Source organism: Brassica rapa, chromosome A04, assembly GCF_000309985.2.
Source record: "Brassica rapa cultivar Chiifu-401-42 chromosome A04, CAAS_Brap_v3.01, whole genome shotgun sequence".
Taxonomy (NCBI): domain Eukaryota; kingdom Viridiplantae; phylum Streptophyta; class Magnoliopsida; order Brassicales; family Brassicaceae; genus Brassica; species Brassica rapa.
In genome coordinates, this window is record NC_024798.2 from 7,036,988 (window position 1) to 7,054,699 (window position 17,712).

At 41.2% G+C, this 17,712-nt stretch overlaps 3 protein-coding genes across 3 annotated transcripts; all 3 read left to right on the forward strand.

Moving 5' to 3' along the window:
- Positions 1–1,590: 1,590 nt before the first annotated feature.
- On the forward strand, positions 1,591–9,483 carry LOC117133523 (DNA ligase 1-like). The gene is made up of 2 exons (XM_033289925.1): positions 1,591–6,178; positions 6,249–9,483. Exon 1 carries the CDS (start codon positions 1,653–1,655, stop codon positions 2,841–2,843), a length of 1,191 nt encoding a protein of 396 aa, XP_033145816.1. The 5' UTR covers positions 1,591–1,652; the 3' UTR covers positions 2,844–6,178; positions 6,249–9,483.
- LOC103848220 lies at positions 2,940–4,039 on the forward strand. Its single transcript, XM_033289311.1, has 3 exons — positions 2,940–3,103; positions 3,182–3,284; positions 3,365–4,039. Exons 1-3 carry the CDS (start codon positions 2,940–2,942, stop codon positions 4,037–4,039), a joined length of 942 nt encoding a protein of 313 aa, XP_033145202.1.
- On the forward strand, positions 6,062–10,510 carry LOC117133326. The gene is made up of 7 exons (XM_033289312.1): positions 6,062–6,178; positions 6,249–6,488; positions 7,240–7,448; positions 7,500–8,100; positions 8,211–8,756; positions 8,934–9,734; positions 9,848–10,510. Exons 1-7 carry the CDS (start codon positions 6,062–6,064, stop codon positions 10,508–10,510), a joined length of 3,177 nt encoding a protein of 1,058 aa, XP_033145203.1.
- Positions 10,511–17,712: the final 7,202 nt, after the last annotated feature.

Here is a 17,712-nt window from a genome sequence, read left to right on the forward strand (position 1 = left end):
CTAATGACTAGACTAATACAAATCTTTTGAAAATGACTAGAGTGTTTTTAGAACCCTAGTAAATTACTGTTTAAGCTCTTTTTTTTTTTTTAGTTGTGATTAATTTTAACTTGAAAATCCACATCAGAAGTAATGATACCACGTCACCTAACACGAAGGAAAATCAAACGACGATCATTAACTTCTCCGAGACTGTTCTCCCACTAAACCCTAACTGTTTTCGAAATCGTGTTCCCTACAACTCTTCTCGGCAAAGCGGCTTCTCTGAAATAATCTCCGTAATCTTCTTCTATAGTCTCCGTAAGCGTTTTCTCTGAAATCGTGTGTCCGTAAGCTTCTTCTTCAGATTGGTTGTCTCCTCAAATCTCTGTAATCGTATTATCTGGTATATTTCGAGGCTTTGCTCTGAGTTTTTCGAGTATTTGAGTGAGTTTAATTAATGCTGTGAGTTAGATATATGTTTTGTCTGAGTTTGAGTTAGTATTCGTTACAGCTGATTTAGGATCCTTAACGACTGATTTATAGAAGGTAATTGTGACTGGTTTAGTATGCTTTGTGACTGATTTATTTATGTAATGATGGCTGAGTTATGTTTTGTGGCTTGTTTATTTTATGCATTTTCATCTGATTTATCATTGATATGTTATATATGTCTTTTTTGATCAGATGGATGTTTCCAAAGATCTAGCAAGGGATTACCCTCCAAGACTTTACCCTGAAGGGGCTTCTATTTTTTAAAACAAAAGCATTAATACGAATAGCCATTTTTCTGAGATCCCTCGACTTAGACAAGCAATTGGAATAGATGTGTGGGATAATCTGAAGACGTATCCTGTTGGATTGATTGCTAAACTGGCTGAGAGCAAATTGGTGTGGTCTGGTAAGACCGTACATTATCTACTTTGTAGACAGCTGCGAGTCTATAAGAAGGAGATTTGGTCTCTCGTTGTTGATCAACCTCTCAGGTTTAGCTTAATAGAATTTGGTGAGATCACAGGTTTAAACACAAATCCACTGCCAGAAGAAAGTTTTGAACCTGATCCAGAGAATTACAAAGCGTTGTGGGAGTTGTTGAAAGTGCCGCTTGGGTACGGATCCAAGTTTGATGAACTTATAGAAGCTTTAACGGAGTGTCCATTCTGGAGTGCTGATCAGCGGAAATGGTATGGGCTGTTGTTTCTTCAAGCCATTGGACTTTATGGCTTGCATCATAATTGTAGAATACCCTTTGAAAGTGCAAAAAGAGTATTCGATGATGACGCCCTGATGACTTATCCTTGGGGTCGGACTGTCTATGAATTTCTTGTTGATTCTATCAAGTTGTTGCATCCACAAGGAGGGTCGTACACCCTTAGTGGCTTCAAGGACGTGTTATTGGTTTGGGCGTATGAATCTGTCACAGTGTTCGGAGAGCTTTATGGCAGAAAAGTGAATCCAGACGAAATTCCGCTTTTGCGATGGGGTGAAAGTCGTACTCGTGCAAGTCTTGCTACTACAATAGCTAAGGAGATGAATGATCATGGAACGGTAAGGTTTAAATCAGACATATGAATCCTGTAATGTAATGTCTGAGTTATTGGATTATTTTATGGTTGAGTTGTTAATTTTAATGACTGATTTATGTTTTTGTGTTGTAGGTGCGTGTGAGGAAAATGGTGATGAAGGAGGGTCTAGAAGAGCTGTTTCCTCAGTGGAAGGATGAAGCAGATGACCCACAACTTGATAACCTAATTAAAGATATACATGCAGATAGGTTTGTTAGAGATTTTTATGTGCAATCGAATGAGAAGAACAAAAAAACGAAGGCTGGAGTTTCGTCAGAGGCTGAGCCACCCTCAAAGAAGCAGAAAAATGGTAAGAAACAGAAGGAGGTGAAAATCAATGAGGGTGAAACTGCTGTTGTAGAGGAGAAGGAGAGTGCAAAGGAGAAGGGTCGCAGCGAAGCGGTTCTGCTGAACATAGTTGCTCATCTCGAGAAGTTGGACCAAAAATTTGACTCGAGATTAACAGAATACGACACCAAGTTTGGATCTTTTTCCCGAGGCCTTTTGGATACCATTGGAGATACAATGAAAACTACAGTTGAAGAGCGTCTGAGAGTTTTGGGGGTGTCCAATAGTAGTCAACCTGAAGGTCAAAACGTGATGGTCTCAGAAGACAACCAACAGCCGGAGTCCAATAGTGGTCAACCTGATGGTCAAAACGTGATGGTCTCAGAAGACAACCGACAGCCGGACTCCAATAGTGGTCAACCTGCATCTAAGACCCCTATTGATAAACAGTCCGAAGACAGCCAACCGCAAAAGACCCCTGATAAAGGCCAATCTGAGAAGAATCTGGCAGATGATATTGCTAAAGCTGATGCGAAAGGTATGGGAGCAAAGCTGAATTCGAAGGTTGTCAGGGATAAGGCTGCTGGGGTGAAAAAGAACTTGGATTTGGCGTTTGGTAATGCCGATGCAACAAATGCTGATTTGGTCTCTGATTCTCCTGGTAAGGAACCACCATTCGGACTCGGTTGCAGGGGCTTAGGGAAAATAAATAACTTAGCGGCTGATTTGGAGAGGAATGAAGCTGAGTTAAAGAAGAAGCAGAAGCAAGAAGAAGCTGAGTTGAAGAGGAAGAAGAAGCAAGAAGAGGCTGAGTTAAAGAAGAAGCAGAAGAAAGAAGAGGCTGAGTTAAAGAAGAAAAAGAAGCAAGAAGAGACTGATTTAAAGAAGAAGAAGAAGCAAGAAGAGGCTGACTTAAAGAAGGATATTCCTGCTTCAAAAAGGACTCGCAGTGGTACAAAAAGAATAACCATTCCGACTAAGCAAATTGAGGCGGAAACAGACGAACTGTGACCGGAATCTGATGTGGAGGAAGATGAAAGGAAAAGGTGTGGAAGAATAAAGGAGTATCGGCTGAAAGCTGTTCAATTATCTCCAGATGGTTCTCAAATGAGTGCGGAATTTGGTCCTTCTGTACCATTTCCCCACATCGGAGACAATGTAACGACGTGCATGAGAAAAGGTTTAGAACCTTCACCTGCAATATATGATCCCCTAGGACTTGTTGATCCGGTTAAAAGGGATAATCTTTTGCAACACCTAAAGCCACACGAGTAAGGACTTTTGCACCATTTCGTTGATTTTAGCTAATAAAAAGATTTTGCAGAGACTGAGTTGTGTTAAATTATCAGGGAAATTCCACATGGAGAAGCTCACGAGGATATTGAGTTCTACAGAATCCTCATCACTCCAAGACCTTGGCCCATCAAAGAATATGGATGGCTGGTTCAAAATGTAAGTATGCAGCTGAGTTATATTTACTTTACGGCTAAGTTATAAGTATGGTACAGCTGAGTTATATATTATCTGTGCAGCATATTGCTGCGTATATTAGAGTCCTCATTCAAAGGTCCAAACAAGATCCGAACCCATTCTGGTCCAAGCGCGTTGCCTTTATAGACTCTTGGTTCCTTGAATCATGGGTTCACGATTATAAGGAGTTCGAAGCCAAACCGGAAATGGTCAAATTCAAAGGAAGTGGTTACGAGGGGTTAGCAAGCGGTTTGATCCCCACAGACATTCAGACAAAGTTGCGGTGGTTTACAGATGTAGATCACTTGTACGGAGTGCTTAATACTGGCGGTAATCATTGGGTGGGTTTTCACGTGGATCTGCATAAAGAGAAGGTTGATTGCTATGATTCAATCGTTGGAGAGGAAACACTCGAAAGTGATCTGAGAATGCTAAATTTCTTTAGGCCGCTTACTGGTATTATCCCTGCGATTCTGAATGCCCTTATTCCTGATGATATCCGAGTCCCTACCAAGAAAGAGTTTGTATTCAGACGAAGAACAAAACGTATTGTTCCACAAAACAACCTGAGAGGCGACTGTGGAGTGTATTCATTGAAGTTCGTCGAGTGTCTAGCGCTTGGTGTAGCTTTTGATGGGATATCGGATGAAAATATTCAAGGTCTGAGAATGAAGATGGCAGCAGATGTCTTCGATGAAGGAAGTTGTAGTTTGGTAGGGTTGTTTGGCGATGAATGAAGATGAGTTTTGTATGACTTATGGCTAGATATTTTGTACTTGACTTAAAGTTATGATTTGTTTATCGTAACTCAGCCACCTTGTTTAAATTACGCAGCCGTTACGTTAGATATAGCTCAGTCAAACCTCAAACCATACCCTAGAATAGGAAAATATTTAATAAGTCAGTCGATTCGTCTTCATAAAACAGCCGTTAAGTTAGATATAGCTCAGCCAAACCTCAAACCATACCCTAAGATAGGAAAATATTTAATAAGTCAGCCGATTCGTCTTCATAAAGCAGCCGTTAAGGTAGATAAAAGTCAGCCATACCTCAAACCATACCCTGAATTAAAATAATTGATATGTTTATACTTCAAAATGTTATAACATTCCCTAATAAGTGAATATATAATCAACCGAACGTCTCTTATTTATTGAATTAACGAGTTTAGAATCGATAATGATCTTGAGGTATATGTTGTCTTGCAGTTACTTAAAACCTTACATGTAGATATAGAGTGTGATCATAATACAACTCTCCTAAACTATATATTACGCATTTTAAGACTAAATTTATGTTATTTGTTATATTTATCACACCGTTATTCCAAATCCTAAACATAAATCCCTAAATAAACAAACCTAAACTCTAAATACTAAACCCTAAACCCTAAATCCCAAATATTAAATCAGCCGTAATAAGCTATATAACTCGGATGCCACGTTTGTTAAATGTTGTCGTTTGGCGGGAAATAAGATAAATAAATTTTGAGAAATTTCAATTCCCGCCGTTTCACGTTCTATGTTTCTCTATATATAGTGCCCTCTCTAATACCCTTTCTTACGCCTTTATCTCTCTAGAAAAAACCTAAACAATATCTCTCTATCCCCATCAAAAGCCATGCCGATTGTTCCTGGAAATTCAGAGAGGTTAGAGAACAGTGTTTTTGCGATACTAAGCTCTGCAAATCGTGAAAACCTCCATGTTCTATACCCTGGTCCGTGTGACTTGCTTGACACAACCAGCTCTACATGGTTTAAATTTTTAACTGATCTCTCCCTGGTCATCCCGACGATTCTTGCAGAAGGATGGGTTCATGCATGGCCGACATACTGCGACATTCCCGATCATTTTATAGAACGCTGGTTTCTTCAACTCGCTGTAAGGCCCGACATTTGTTCATATATATTAATATATACCATCGGTCTGTAATCTTTGTATTTTTTGTTTGCTGTAGCGGACAAACACATGGGATCGAAGGCATCATTTGACAGTTTGGCGTAATTTTAATCTTGTGGCCAGAAGTCTATTTCGTTGTCAGATGCGCCATTTGAGGTGGACTTGGTCGGAAGGAGGCGAGAAGCCAACTTGGATGCTAACCAGCGTTTGGCTTGATCTCTGCCACATGTTTGAAGAGTCTGGTCCAGATAATTTTGGTTCCTGAAAGTCTTTTCGTGTCTGTATTTTGAACTTCATTATTTCAGCCATAACTTGTTTCAATGATTCAGGCGCAACTAGTTTGAATGTAATCTCGGCCACACATTTTATATAATTCAGGCATAACTTGTTTCAATAACTCAGCCGTAATTGTATTTTGAAACGCATTATTTCTGTTTGTGAATGTTATCTCGGCCACATATCTAATATAATTAAGGTATAACTCAGCCATCATTTTATTTAAATAAGTCAGGCATATCGTATTTAAATAACTCAGTCATCATTGTATTTAAATAACCCAGCATCGATTTAATTTTAAGAGGCGGTATATGGGAAGTTCCATCATTGTGCGCGTGGGAAAATTTGGCTGCCATGATAATATCGAGACTCATTATTACGAGTTTTTATATATATGTTTCATTTACAATATCGAGACACTGATATTATATTGTATTTTATATATTTAATAGTACTATATGTGTGATGTCGTATCTCTTCTTACAAAGTAAAACAATTTTTAGTTTTCAAGGACTTTGAAATCTATTTTAACAATGTCTTCCTCATCCTTCACCTCAGGAAATTATTACAGACGACGTAGGAATATGGAAAGAGGAACGCCGAAAGAGTGTTGGTGTGGTGCACCATCTGACATTTTTACATCTGGAAGCGAAACAAATCCAGGAAGATTGTACTATTGCTGTGCAAAAGGATATCATAAGGTTAGTTCTGGTTCTTATTTCCCATGTTCGGAAACGTAATACTTAGATCTGGTAACATTGGTGAAAACAGAGTCATTTATTCAAATGGGCGGATGAGTGCTTGGTGGAAGAGGTTGAAGATATTAAGGCAGTGATAAATGGCATGAATAGAGACATCTCGGAGTTGCGAGTTAACGTTGCTCGGTTGGCGAATGGAGTAAAGACAGAATCTGAGAGAAAAGGAGGCGAATGTTTGAGTGAGAGTAGGTGTTTGAGGAATGTGGTTGTTTGTATGGCTGGAATGGCGATATTTTGCTACTACTACTTCTCTGTTTAGTCATGTTTTGTCATCATAAGTCAGCTTTCGCGTGTTATGTAACTCAGCCTTTATTAACTTTTAAGTTGTTTTAACTCAGTCGTATGTAAACAAAACTATGCGTTTATTAATATATAACTCAGCCGTTAAATCAAATTGATAAAAGCGAGAATGTTTTGTTACCTCTAGTAAATGACATAAATAGCCTTTGGTTAGTTTTATTTACTTTTATGCTCAGATAGTCTCATCAACCAGTAACATTGATTGACAAAACAATTAGAAAAAAAAAACATTGTCGGAAACGGAGAAGGAACCGCAAGGATACTAAATCGCCGTCGACATTGTGTTTACTTCCTCTTCCTAAAAATAACTGTGAGATCTCTGTTATCGTTATCGTTCGTTTGTACGAAATCGTCTTCGCCGCATTCATATCTACAAGTTCGTCTTTTCGGTAGGATGTCGCGACGTTAAATATTGATTTGGGGTTTTGTTTCGAGTGAGTTAGGGTGTTGTTTCGAGTGAGTTAGGGCTATGTTTCGAGTGAGTTAGGGTGTAGTTGTGATTAGGTTATTATTGTGTTGTGGCTGAGTTATTGTTATGTTGTGGCAGAGTTATTGTTATGTTTTCCCTGAGTTATTGTTATGTTTTCCCTGAGTTATTGTTATGTTGTGTCTGAGTTATTTTAATGTTGTGGCAGAGTTATTGTTATATTCATTGAGTTATTGTTATATGTCGTGACTGAGTTATTGTTTGTTTATTTGTTCAGATGGATGTTTCTGATGTTAAATCACGGGGTTACCCTCCAAGACTTTATCCTGTAGGGTCTTCTAACCTAGAAAATAAAGACATTAATCACAATTTCCGTTCACGAGATTTACCTCATATTATAGAAGCACTAGGAGAAGATGTATGGAAAGCACTGGTGAACTCTCCCATTGGAGTAGTTGCTAGGCTAGTTGAACGCCGAAGCGTGTGGTCTGGTAGAACAGTACACTATCTACTATGTAGACAGCTGTGAGTACATAGGAAGGAGATATGGAGTCTGGTGGTTGATGAGCCTATCAGGTTTAGTTTGGTAGAATTTGGTGAGATAACTGGGTTAAACACTGGTCCATTGCCAACAGAAAGTTTTGAACATGATCCTGATAAATACAAACCGTTTTGGGCGAAGCTGAAGGTGTCGCTTGGGAGGGGACCCACGTTGGATAAACTGAAGAACTCAATAGAGGTCTGCCCGAGTTGGACATTTGAAGAGCGTAAATGGTTAGGGCTATTAGTTCTTCAACACATGGTACTTTATTGTTTGCATCAAAATTCTCGGGTGCCATTTGAAAGTGCCAAAAGAGTGTTTGACGATGAAGCCATGAAGTCGTATCCATGGGGTCGGACTGCATACGAAGTTCTCATTGACTCTATTAAAACGTTGGCTCCAGACAGGGGGTCATACACATTAAGCGGCCTAAAAGATGCGTTATTGATTTGGGCGTATGAATCCATCGTCTGCTTTGGCGAGTGTTTTGGGAGAGTGGTGAATAATGAAGACGTTCCACTTTTACGATGGGGTGGAAAGCGTACTCGTGCAAATTTCGAAAACTTGTTGTCTGCCGAGATAAAACAACATAGCCAGGTAAGGTGTAACGCTGCGTTTTGATTTCTTAAATGGCTGATTTATTAGACTTAATGGCTGAGTGTTGTGTTTATTTGGTGGCTGAGTTATATTATGACCTGGTGTTACAGGTGCGTGTTAGGAGAATGGTTTCGAAGGAGTCAATCGAAGAGTTGTTTCCTGAATGGTCGTGTCAACCTGACGACCCACAACTCATTAACTTGATAACAGACATACATGCAGGTAGATTTGTAAAAGGTTTTTGGGAAGTGCATGGAAATGCGGAGGGGAAGGGTAACGAGAAGAAGAAGAAAGCTGAGCCACCCACTAAGAAGCATAATAAAGTTAAGACCAATGAGGGTGAAGCTGCTGCAACGGGAAACGGTTCAAGCGAAGAGGAAGGTAATAAAGATTCGGGGAACAACGCGAGTCTGATGGCCATTGCGAGTACTCTGGATAAACTTTCCAGAAAATTTGATCTGATGGACGTGCGATTTAAAAAACCATTGGTGGACCAGAAGTCGATAGATGACATGGTGAAAGTTGCAGTGGAGGAGCGTCTGAAAGTTATGGGAAGAAGAAAAAATCCCCAAAACAAAGATAACCTCTCAAACGTCGTCGCCGACCAACAACCTGAACCGTTGTCATCACCACAGCCTAATACCCAGCAGAAGTCTGTCTGTAGTCCACTGTTAGCTGAAACCCCTGGAAAGGATATGAGACCTAGAAACAATTTGTCCAACGAGCTTGATAAGGAGAGAGGGATGAAAAAAACTTTGGCTTAGGAGTTTGGAACACATGCTGAAAATGAGGGTGCTAATGTTCTTAATTTCCTATATGTTTCTCTTGCAAAGGCAACTAAGGCTGAAGACTTACGTCGCCACTCCACGCGCAACCGTACTATAAAGGATGAGGATGCAGAAGATAAGAAAAAAGCTGTGCAAGCAGAGGCTGTGTTGAAGAGGAAGGATAAAGCTGCCGCTAAGAGAAAAGCGGCTGCCTCAATGAAGCAAAAACAGCCTGAGTTAAATAAACCAAAACAGGCTGAGTTAATGAATGAAAAACAGGCTGAGTTAAAGAATCAAGAACAGGCTGAGTTAATGAATGAAGAACTGGCTGAGTTAAAAAATCAAGAAGCCGATAATGAGAAGAGAAAGAATATAACTACACCGCGTGCCAATGTAAAAAGATGCAAGGTTGAAGATTCTGTAGAGGGCAGTGAATTTGCTGTAATGACCGACGAAGTTCTTGCGGAGGAGAATGAAATCTTGCCGGAGTCGCCTATGGAGAGTCAGGAATTGATTAGATCTGCTATAGTAAAAGAATATCTGGAGAAAACAGTTAAATTATCTCCACAAGGGTTTGCATTGTCTGAAGGTTCTTCAAGACCAGTTTTTCCTTACATTGGAGACAATGGAACGACGTGCATGAGGAATAATGTTGAGCCTTCATCAGCAATATATGACCCTCTAGCACCTGTTGATCCGATTGTATTAGATAAACTTATGCAACACATCTCGAGAATTCCACCCAAACCACCAGCACCAGCAAAGAAAAGAGTTGTAAGATCTTCCGCTCGTGAGGGTGACTTCTACAGCATACTCATCCCTGAAAGACCGTGGCCGCATAGCCAATATGGATGGTTGTTTGATGATGTAAGTCTATAATTACGACAGAGTTTTACATGATCTTTCAGCTGATTTCTATCTTCTATTAAGGCTGACTTATATATTTGTTTACGGCTGACATGTTAATATCTATTGTGTAGCATATCTCTGCGTATATTAACGTCCTCATTAAGAGGTCCATGCGAGATCCCACCCCATTCTGGACCAAGCGAATTGCCTTCATTGATCCTTGGTTCTTGTCTAAGTGGGTTGACGATTACAAGCAGTTCAAGATAAAACCTAATATGATGAAGTTCACAGGGAATGGTTATGAAAATCTTGTACACGGTAAGCTTCCCTCTAACTTTCAAACAAACTTGAAGTGGTATGAACACGTGGAACACTTGTACGGATGTCTTCAAACCGGCAGAAATCACTGGGTGGCTTTTCACGTGGATCTGAAGAAGGAGAAGGTTGATTACTATGATTCAATCATTGGAGAGGTAACAGCCAAAAGTGAGAAGAAAATGCTTGATTCATTTAAACCGATAACGCTTATGCTTCCCGATATTTTGAATCAAAACATTCCTGCCAATCTCCGAACCCCGAGTAGGAAGAAATTCGCATTCAGGAGGAGGAGCAAAAGGTACACTCCACAAAACACCCAGATTGGCGATTGTGGGGTGTATGCGTTGAAGTTTGTGGAGTGTCTAGCGCTTGGTGTAAGTTTTGCTGGGATAAACGATAAAAATATTCAAGGTTTACGGTTGAAGATGGCGGCAAAGATCCTCAATGAAGGAGAAAACAGGGCGGAGAACAATTAGCTTTCCAAATGAATCTGTGTTTGTTATTTTCAATCAGACTTTCCAATTACCTTAAGTTGTTTATTGTTGTTTTATTTTATTAAGTCAGCCGTTAAGGTAGATATAGCTCAGCCAAACCTCAAACCATACCCTAAGATTGGAAAATATTTAATAAGTCAGCCGATTCGTCTTCATAAAGCAGCCGTTAAGGTAGATAAAAGTCAGCCATACCTCAAACCATACCCTGAATTAAAATAATTGATATGTTTATACTTCAAAATGTTATAACATTCCCTAATAAGTGAATATATAATCAACCAAACGTCTCTTATTTATTGAATTAACGAGTTTAGAATCGATCATTATCTTGAGGTATATGTTGTCCTACAATTACTTAAAACCTTACATGTAGATATAGAGTGTGATCATAATACAACTCTCCTAAACTATATACAATGCATTTTAAGACTAAATTTATGTTATTTGTTATATTTATCACACCGTTATTCCAAATCCTAAACATAAATCCCTAAATAAACAAACCTAAACTCTAAATACTAAACCCTAAATCCCAAATATTAAATCAGCCGTAATAGGCTATATAACTCGGCCGCCACGTTTGATAAATGTAGATGTTTGGCGGGGAAATAAGATAGCAACTTGGAATTTTTATTCTTTGAATTTGGCGACTATTCGCATTTCAATTGGGCTCTATATATGTCCAATTTCCCTTTTCATTCTCTTTCCACTATCATTCACTCTTTATAAAAACCTAAACCATATGGATATGGAGATTGTTCCTGGCTGGTCATTAAAGTTCGCCAGCAGTGTGAATGCCATTCTAAGTTCTGCAGATCGGGAAAACCTCCCGGTTCTAAACCCTAGTCCAGGGGTCTACGTTGACAAAACCTCTGTTACGTGGTTTAGATTTTTACATGATCTTTCGCAGGCGATCCCAAATATTCTTCGAGAAGGATGGGTTCATGAGTGGTCGACATACCGCTTCATCCCCGCTCATTTTAAGGAACGCTGGTTTCTTATACTCGCTGTAAGCACCGATTATGTATATATATTCCATTAAACAGCAGTTATATGTTTAAAGGAACGCTGGGTTTCTAATATTCTGTTATCTTCTTTTTTTAGCGGACAAACACTTGGGATCCGAGACATAATTTTTTAGTATGGACGCATTTCAATCTGGTGGCCAGAACGATGTTTCGATCTCAAATGCGATGGTTGAAAAGGTGTTGGGCGCAGGGTGGCGATAAGCCTGAGTGGATGATAACTAGAGTTTGGCTTGCTCTTGTCGACATGTTTGAAGAGTTTGGACATGATAATTTTGGTTTTTGAATGAGATTTTGTTTATTTTCTTAAAAATTCGACCACATTAGTATAAAAACTTCGCACTAATTCAGCCTTATCAGAGTTGTATATATGCTTTCCAAAGGACATGAATTATAGTATAAAAACTTCGCACTAATTCAAACGTAACTCAGCCTAAGTAAAAATTAACTCAGCCCCCGTTAACACTAACTCGGCCTTATCAGAGTTGTATAGATGCTTTTCAAGGGACATGAATTATAGTATAAGAACTTCTCACTAATTCAAACGTAACTCAGCCTAAGTAAAAATTAACTCAGCCCCCGTTAACACTAACTCAGCCTTATCAGAGTTGTATAGATGCTTTCCAAAGGACATGAATTATAGTATAAAAACTTCGTACTAATTCAAACGTAACTCAGCCTTAGTAAAAATTAATTCAGCCCCCGTTAACACTAACTCAGCCTTATCAGAGTTGTAGAGATGCTTTCCAAAGGACATGAATTATAGTATTTAACAAGCCTTTGTAAATATGTATTATATTATTCAACCTTCTCGAATTTTCGTTATACTCAGCATCAGAATTATTTCAAAAGTTGCGGTTCATATTCCAGTATCGAAAATCGTGAACATTATTATGCGTGTGGGAATTTTTGGCTGCCATGATAATATCGAGATTCATTATCATTATTATACATATAGGGATACTTATATATTGTGTGATTATCCGAACTAATAAATCAAAATTAATATTAGTCACTTCAATCAATTATGCCGTCCTTTATTAGGCGTGTGAAAATAAGTCAAGGTTCAAACAAATATCGAGACCTTTATACTATCAAGACAATAAAATTTTCGTTAATGGAGTTTCTTGTTAGGTTGGTTTAATTCAGTCCTATGTAACCATAACCTGACCGAAACCGTAAATCAGTCTTTTGATAAGTCAGTATGTTTTAATAAGATCGCCTTATGTGCATTCTTTCTCGGACTTAGTCTTAAGAATTTTCACCGTTCGCAGTTCATATCATTGATCGATGGGATGATCAGCGAGTGTGGTTCTGAGACCAGTCGCCTTTCCGGGGAGTTGGTGGACCTTCAGGGCAGATGGTCTGAAACCGAGGCCATGCTGACGGCTGTCAAGGACTCTCACTCCGCGAAAGTGTCGAAGCTCGAGGTCGCCATAGGAGAGCTCGAGAGGGACCTTGGGAAGACGGCGAGTTCCTTGCTTAAGGAAAAGAAGGCCAGGAAGGCCAAATCCTCGGAGGTGCGTCGGCTCCAGCGTCAGATCGAGGGTGATGCGGGACTAGCAAGCCGCAGGATCCAAGAGGCCACGGATGCCCTTCGCGCAGAGTTTTAGGCTCGCTTGGCGAAGATTTCTGCTTCCCTGGGTTGTCTCGAGTGTATCTTGCGCAGGGACCTAGCTTTGGCGACGATTGAGGGCGGGATGGCCGTGGTTCGGTTGTTCCAAAGTGAGACTCCCCCGACCTTGGAGACCGAAGAGGCCCGACTGTCCGGCTGCAAGGGAGATATGGCGGCCGTGGATGGAGATTTCGGTCTCATCCTCGCTGATCTGAAATCCGCGTGCTTCCTTCCGACATGTTCAGAAGACCCAGAGGGGAAAGACCCGATGGTCGGAGAAAACGGAGGTGACGCAGCTCCAGGCTTGGACGAGGCAGCGGGTGAAGAGGGGGCGTGAGTTATGAGGATGACTTGGGTTAGATCTTTTGCGAGAGATTTTTTTTATGTTTTTATGTTTCGGCCTTGAATGGCCTTGTTTTGTATTTCGGGACTGGCTGTGTGGCTTTGAATCCCTGTCGCTCCGCGGATTTTATTTTTATGGTAAGATAATCGAATGGCGCTTTTTATGAGTTTGTGTGTAGCGGGGAGGAAGCTGATGAGTTGTCGTCTCATATCCCTCTTCGATTGTGAAATGTTTCATTCGAGATCTGTTTCGAGAGTTTTTCCGCGAGATGTGAATTCTACGGGGGTGCTGAAGATGTCGAATATAAACATAGAGGTATGGTTTAGGAATCTCTTATCTTTCGATATCATGCCTTGAGATGTTAGAGACCAGTGCGCTGGGTTTAGGACAAGACCTAGGTTTACTTTCGGTTTAAGGATTGTGCGGTGACTAGCCGGCTATCGTTTTTCCTGTTGCGATTTCTTCCTGATTCGTATCGATTTAAAGTCCGCGATAGGTTCTCGGCTTATACGACTTGTTTGATACGAATCGAGCATCTCTCCGGAGACTGGAAGTGCTAGACCAAAATTTTGGATTTCTTTTATAGCGCTATTATCCTTGTGTCGGATGTAAGAGAGTCATGTTCGTGAGATGGCTATGTCTGTTTAGGACGTTTGTGAGTTCGATGTGATCAGCATCGGACTTGGTGGCGAATGCCGTTGTTTTCTTTTATTTTTATTTTTTTGATTTTTTTGCGCAAAATAAGTGTTAATGTGTGCATATATATGTCTTTTTTGTGACGGAGGTTTCGTCTGTTCGGAAGAAATAACCTTTGAGGCATCTTTTGCGATGTCTCGCGATGCTAAAGGTTGCTTCTCCTAAACGGCCGACTAATTTCCGAAGACCTCGTACTGATTTTACGGGTGAGGATGTTTTGATAAGTCGAAAACACCAAGAGCGTGGTAAGAAGTTTTGGCCGCGATTTTTGGGAGTATACGAGTATACGTACCCACTCCCCCCCTTTTTAATGAGGGAGGACAGCTGAATTTGCCTTTCGGCAAACTGCCTACGTACTCCTTGCGGAGATCAAGCCGTCTCGTAGTTCAGTAATTGCGAATTGGTTTGTTTAGTGATATTATTTTTTGAGATGCATCGCGTTCCAGGTTCTAGGAATTTTTATGCCTTGCATGTTGGCTATTTCGTAAGAACCTGGTCGGACAACATTTTCGATTTTATAGGGACCTTCCCAGTTTGCTCTGAGTTTTCCCGCGTTTCGTTCAGCGGTGTTTTGGAAGACTTTGCGAAGGACCAGATCTCCCTGATTGAACCTACGATTTCGTACGTTGGAATTATAGTTTTTGCAGCGGCATGCTGGTAATTTTGGATTCGGATGAGCGCTCGATCTCGGCGCTCGTTAATGAGGTCGAGATCATCCAAGAGCATAGCATCGTTGAGCTCCTCTCGTTCGAGTAATAACCTTCTTCGAACTCCGGGGAACTCTACTTCTGCGGGAATCATGCATTACGTGCCGTATACCAGAGCGAAGGGAGTTTCTCCCGTTGCTCGCCTTGGGGTTGTACGGTGAGACCAGAGGACTCCCTCGAGTTCGTCGGCCCACCTGCCTTTTTTGGCCTCTAAGCGTTTCTTCAGTCCGTCGAGAATGGTCTTGTTGATTGTTTCAGCCTGTCTGTTGCACTGCGGATATCTGGGAGTTGACTTGTTGAGTCGTATCTTCCATTTTTCGGAGAACGCCTCAAACCGGGTGGAGATAAACTAAGACCCATTATCAGTTACAATCTCGTAAGGAACTCCATGCCTACAGATGATACATACGAAATTTTCGACTTGGACATCTTTTATACGTGCGTATGAGTCCGCCTCTACCCATTTTGAGAAAAAATTGGTAAGGACTAGAAGGAAACGCTTTTGCTTCGAATTATGCAAAGGTCCGACAATATCCATGGCCCAGCGCATAAAGCGGTAGGGCGATGTGATGGAGGAAAGAACTTCGGCCGGTTGTCGGATGGTTGGTGCATGCCTTTGGCATTTTTCGCATTTTCGTGCGATTTTTTTGCAATCTCCGATCATTGTTGGCCAGTAGTATCCATGGCGTTTGATTTTTACGGCTAGCGATCTTCCACCGGAATGGTTGCCGCAGGAACCGGAATGTATTTCCTCCATTACTTTTCTCGCTTTTTCTCCTTCCATGCACGTCATGAGTGGTCCGGAGAATCTCCATTTGTAAATTTCGCCGTCCACTGTCACGTAGCGTGCGGCCTGTGTTCGGACCTTGCGAGTTACCCATTTTTCGGCGGGCAGTTGCCCGTCGACAATGTAGTCTCGAATCGTCTGAAGCCATGGGGTATCACAGCCGTAATCAGATTGCTCCGATGGTGGTTGTATCGTAATTCCTTCTTCCTCGTCATCTTGACCCTCTATGAGATTAACGATGATTGGTGGTCCGATGCTTGGATGTTCGATGAATTCGACTGGAATTACCCTTTTAAGTCCTGGGTCGGAACTTGATGCTAGGGCCGCGAGGGCGTCTGCCTGGACGTTCTCGGAATGGGGAATTCACGTAAGGGCAAAACAGTCGAAGTCTTGAGCTAGACCTTGGACCAGTTTGAGGTACGCGTCCATCCGTTCGTCTCTGGCTTCGTACTCTCCGCTGAATTGACTGGCCACTAACTGGGAGTTGCAGTAAGCGTGGAGATTACGTATTTTTAAGCCGTGAGCCAAACGTAGTCCTGCAATTAGTGCTTCGTATTCGGCCTCATTGTTCGAGGCGTGGAATTCCAGCCTGAATGATTGTTTCAAGATCTCGCTCGTTGGAGATGTGAGACGGATTCCGATACCCAATCCCTGCTTGGATGAGGATCCGTCGACGTGGAGGAGCCAGGGGGAATTTGGTTCCTCATTGGTTATTGTTCCCGTTGGAAGTTCGACCAAGAAGTCTGCGAGCACTTGTGATTTTGCGCTCGTCCTCGGTCGTTAATCGATGTCGTACTCGCTCAACTCGACCGCCCACTTGGCCAGTCGGCCTGACTGACTTGGGCTATGCAAAATTGTCCATAGGGGAAAAGTCGTGAGGATGACGATTGTGTGGGATTGGAAATATGGTCTTAGTTTTCGGGCCGATGTTACGACCGCGCATGCCAATTTTTCCATCAATGGGTACCTAGATTCGACATCCAGCAAGGTTTTGCTTATGTAGAAAATAGGTTTCTGCTCCCCGCGTTCTTCCCTGATCAGGACTCCACTTACGGCCGTTGCCGACACAGCGATGTATAAGAATAAAGGCTCCCCTTCTAGAGGTTTTGCGAGGACTGGAGGAGTAGCTAAATAACACTTCAGCTGTTGGAAGGCGTTTTCGCACTCTTCCGACCATTCGAATTTTTTGTTTCATCGCAGGACGTCGTAGAAGGGCAGGCACTTGTCTGTTGATCGTGAAATAAATCGGTTAAGAGCTGCGATTCTGCCGGTCAACCTTTGGACTTCCCGCTTATTCTTTGGTGAAGCCATCTCGATTAGTGCGTTGATCTGTTTTGGATTTGCTTCGATGCCGCGGTATGTGACCAAGTAGCCGAGGAATTCCCCCGATGCCACGGCGAATCTACATTTTGTCGGGTTGAACTTCATGTTATGGGAATTTAATTGTGCAAAACATTCTTCGAGATGTGACACGTGATATTGCTCACTAGCTTTCTAGTTCAGCGGTAGCCTTTTTCCAGTAGTCTAGTATGACAGATTAGATTCAAGACTGGATGTTCAAGGATGCTTGACTCATGCAGATTCCTAGGTTCAATATTTTAGTTAGCAAGGATAGAACAAGCATTAAGAACAATCAATAAATGAATACCACAACTTAGCAATCTATAGTTGGGGCTAATCCCTCTAACCTATTGGAACCCTAGACCTAACAGGTAGATCTATTCAGGCATGAAGTTTGTCACAGAAATCATAGAAAGAATAGATGAAAAGCATAAATAATATAAAACCAAAACAATGTTGTTCGAGGAGGACTCTGAAGGAGTTTCTCCTTTCTCTCCTAACTAAGAACAAGAATAAAAGAAAGCTTAGCTGTCAACAATGGCTTAGAAAACACATAAATAGGGTTTCTGGTCGTCCAAGGGTATTCTGGTAATTTGGGGTAGCTTATGGGCTTCAGTCAGTCATAAAATATGCTCGGCCCACGTTCTGGAATCCATATCGATCAATGTCA

What these genes read in the sequence shown, in the direction of transcription:
- LOC117133523 (XM_033289925.1), top strand. Translation starts at nt 1,653, where the DNA reads ATGGTGATGAAGGAGGGTCTAGAAGAGCTGTTTCCTCAGTGGAAGGAT.
- LOC103848220 (XM_033289311.1), top strand. Translation starts at nt 2,940, where the DNA reads ATGAGTGCGGAATTTGGTCCTTCTGTACCATTTCCCCACATCGGAGAC. An exon ending in CAACACCTAAAGCCACACGA is followed by an intron (nt 3,104 to 3,181) that starts GTAAGGACTTTT and finishes TTAAATTATCAG; the next exon opens with GGAAATTCCACATGGAGAAG. An exon ending in ATGGATGGCTGGTTCAAAAT is followed by an intron (nt 3,285 to 3,364) that starts GTAAGTATGCAG and finishes TTATCTGTGCAG; the next exon opens with CATATTGCTGCGTATATTAG.
- LOC117133326 (XM_033289312.1), top strand. Translation starts at nt 6,062, where the DNA reads ATGGAAAGAGGAACGCCGAAAGAGTGTTGGTGTGGTGCACCATCTGAC. An exon ending in GTTGAACGCCGAAGCGTGTG is followed by an intron (nt 7,449 to 7,499) that starts GTCTGGTAGAAC and finishes GTGAGTACATAG; the next exon opens with GAAGGAGATATGGAGTCTGG. An exon ending in AGATAAAACAACATAGCCAG is followed by an intron (nt 8,101 to 8,210) that starts GTAAGGTGTAAC and finishes CTGGTGTTACAG; the next exon opens with GTGCGTGTTAGGAGAATGGT.